This window comes from Mrakia frigida, assembly GCF_051309035.1.
Source record: "Mrakia frigida strain ATCC 22029 unplaced genomic scaffold BDY24scaffold_115, whole genome shotgun sequence".
NCBI classification, from domain to species: domain Eukaryota; kingdom Fungi; phylum Basidiomycota; class Tremellomycetes; order Cystofilobasidiales; family Mrakiaceae; genus Mrakia; species Mrakia frigida.
In genome coordinates, this window is record NW_027481166.1 from 1 (window position 1) to 1,237 (window position 1,237).

A 1,237-nucleotide genomic window follows, 5' to 3' on the forward strand; every position below is an offset into this window, starting at 1 on the left:
GAGCTTGATGTCCCAAACGTCCGAGGGAGGCGACGACGAGACGGAGAAGGCGACCTCACACTTCCTCCTCGCTTCTCTCATGACTCCGTACTTGGTAGAAGCGGGAGAGAAAAGGGGAATTGGAGGATTGAAGGGCTCAAGCTGAGGTAAGCCAAAAGAAGACAGGATCAGTTGAAGCAAGACAGAGACGACGGAAACGAATACGAATCGCTCGACTCACCGTCGCGTCCGAACGATCCGAGGCGGAAGACTGAGGAAGGCGCATAGAAAATGCAGGAAGAAGGGGAAGAAGAGAAAGAAGATGATGGTCAGTAGGAAGGCCGGAAGAGGAACAGGAAGTCAAAGAAGAAGAAGAACTAACCAGAGGAGCGGCGCTCGTGCTCGAAGTCGACGCTCCTGTGGTCGAGGCCGAGGTGGCAGATCCGTCGATTGAGGACTGGCGAGCGAGAAGAAGGAAGAAACAAAGAAAGTCAGCGGTAAAGAACGAGAACGAAAAGGAAACGAAGTCAAGACGCGTGACAGACTGACAGACGAGGTTCCGTTTCCGCTCGAAAGGAGAAGGGCTGAACCGGATCCACCGCTGTTGGCTGACCGGAAGTGTCGGACCTGAGAAAACAGACATTTCGACGGAGTCAGAAAGGGGAGCTTAAGATTTGAGGCGCGAAATTCTAGAAAAAACTCACCGTCCCCGTGGAAGATTCTCCTCCTCCGTTCCGGTGAGGCGCCGAGAACGACGAGAGGCCAGAAGTGGAAGTCCGAGGAACCTGAGTGGGAGTTAGAAAGGAAGACAAGGGAGGAGCAGATAGAGCAGGTGAAAGAGAATCAGCACTTGAGCAACCGCTGAGGAGAAGACGACGAGGCTCACCGATGGAAACCGACGCGTCTCGTTCGAAGGAGCTGTTCGTTGCTGTTGGATCTTTGGGGGGGAGATCGAGGTCGAAAAGTGAGGTGAGGAGAACAAGTACGCAAAGTGGAGAGTCAGAGTACGTCTACACAAGATTTTTGAAAAGAATTGGAGTCTAAGAACGTACAGCGGGAAGTCTCGAGTTCGTGTTGGAAGACAAGGACGGTGAGCTTGAATCCTGGAAAGTGAAATGGAACCGAAAATTTGCTGGTTGATTCAGTGAAAAGGGATACGAGAAGGAGTAGGACAGAGAAGGAGGAGGACTGACCGAGGAAGACAATGTTTCACGACGCGAAGACGAACTCGAAGAGGCAGATCCAGATCCAGAGGTAG

General features: G+C 52.3%; 1 protein-coding gene across 1 annotated transcript; it reads right to left on the reverse strand.

Annotated features, from left to right (window-relative positions):
- Window positions 1–59: 59 nt before the first annotated feature.
- Window positions 60–1,111, reverse strand: BDY24DRAFT_372927 (uncharacterized protein; the record flags this gene model as incomplete). The annotated part of the gene is made up of 7 exons (XM_076638230.1): window positions 60–141; window positions 221–250; window positions 362–436; window positions 529–606; window positions 684–764; window positions 866–916; window positions 1,032–1,111. Coding segments are annotated over 7 exons (477 nt in total), but the record flags the coding sequence as incomplete, so codon positions are not given.
- Between the last annotated feature and the right edge of the window lie 126 nt (window positions 1,112–1,237).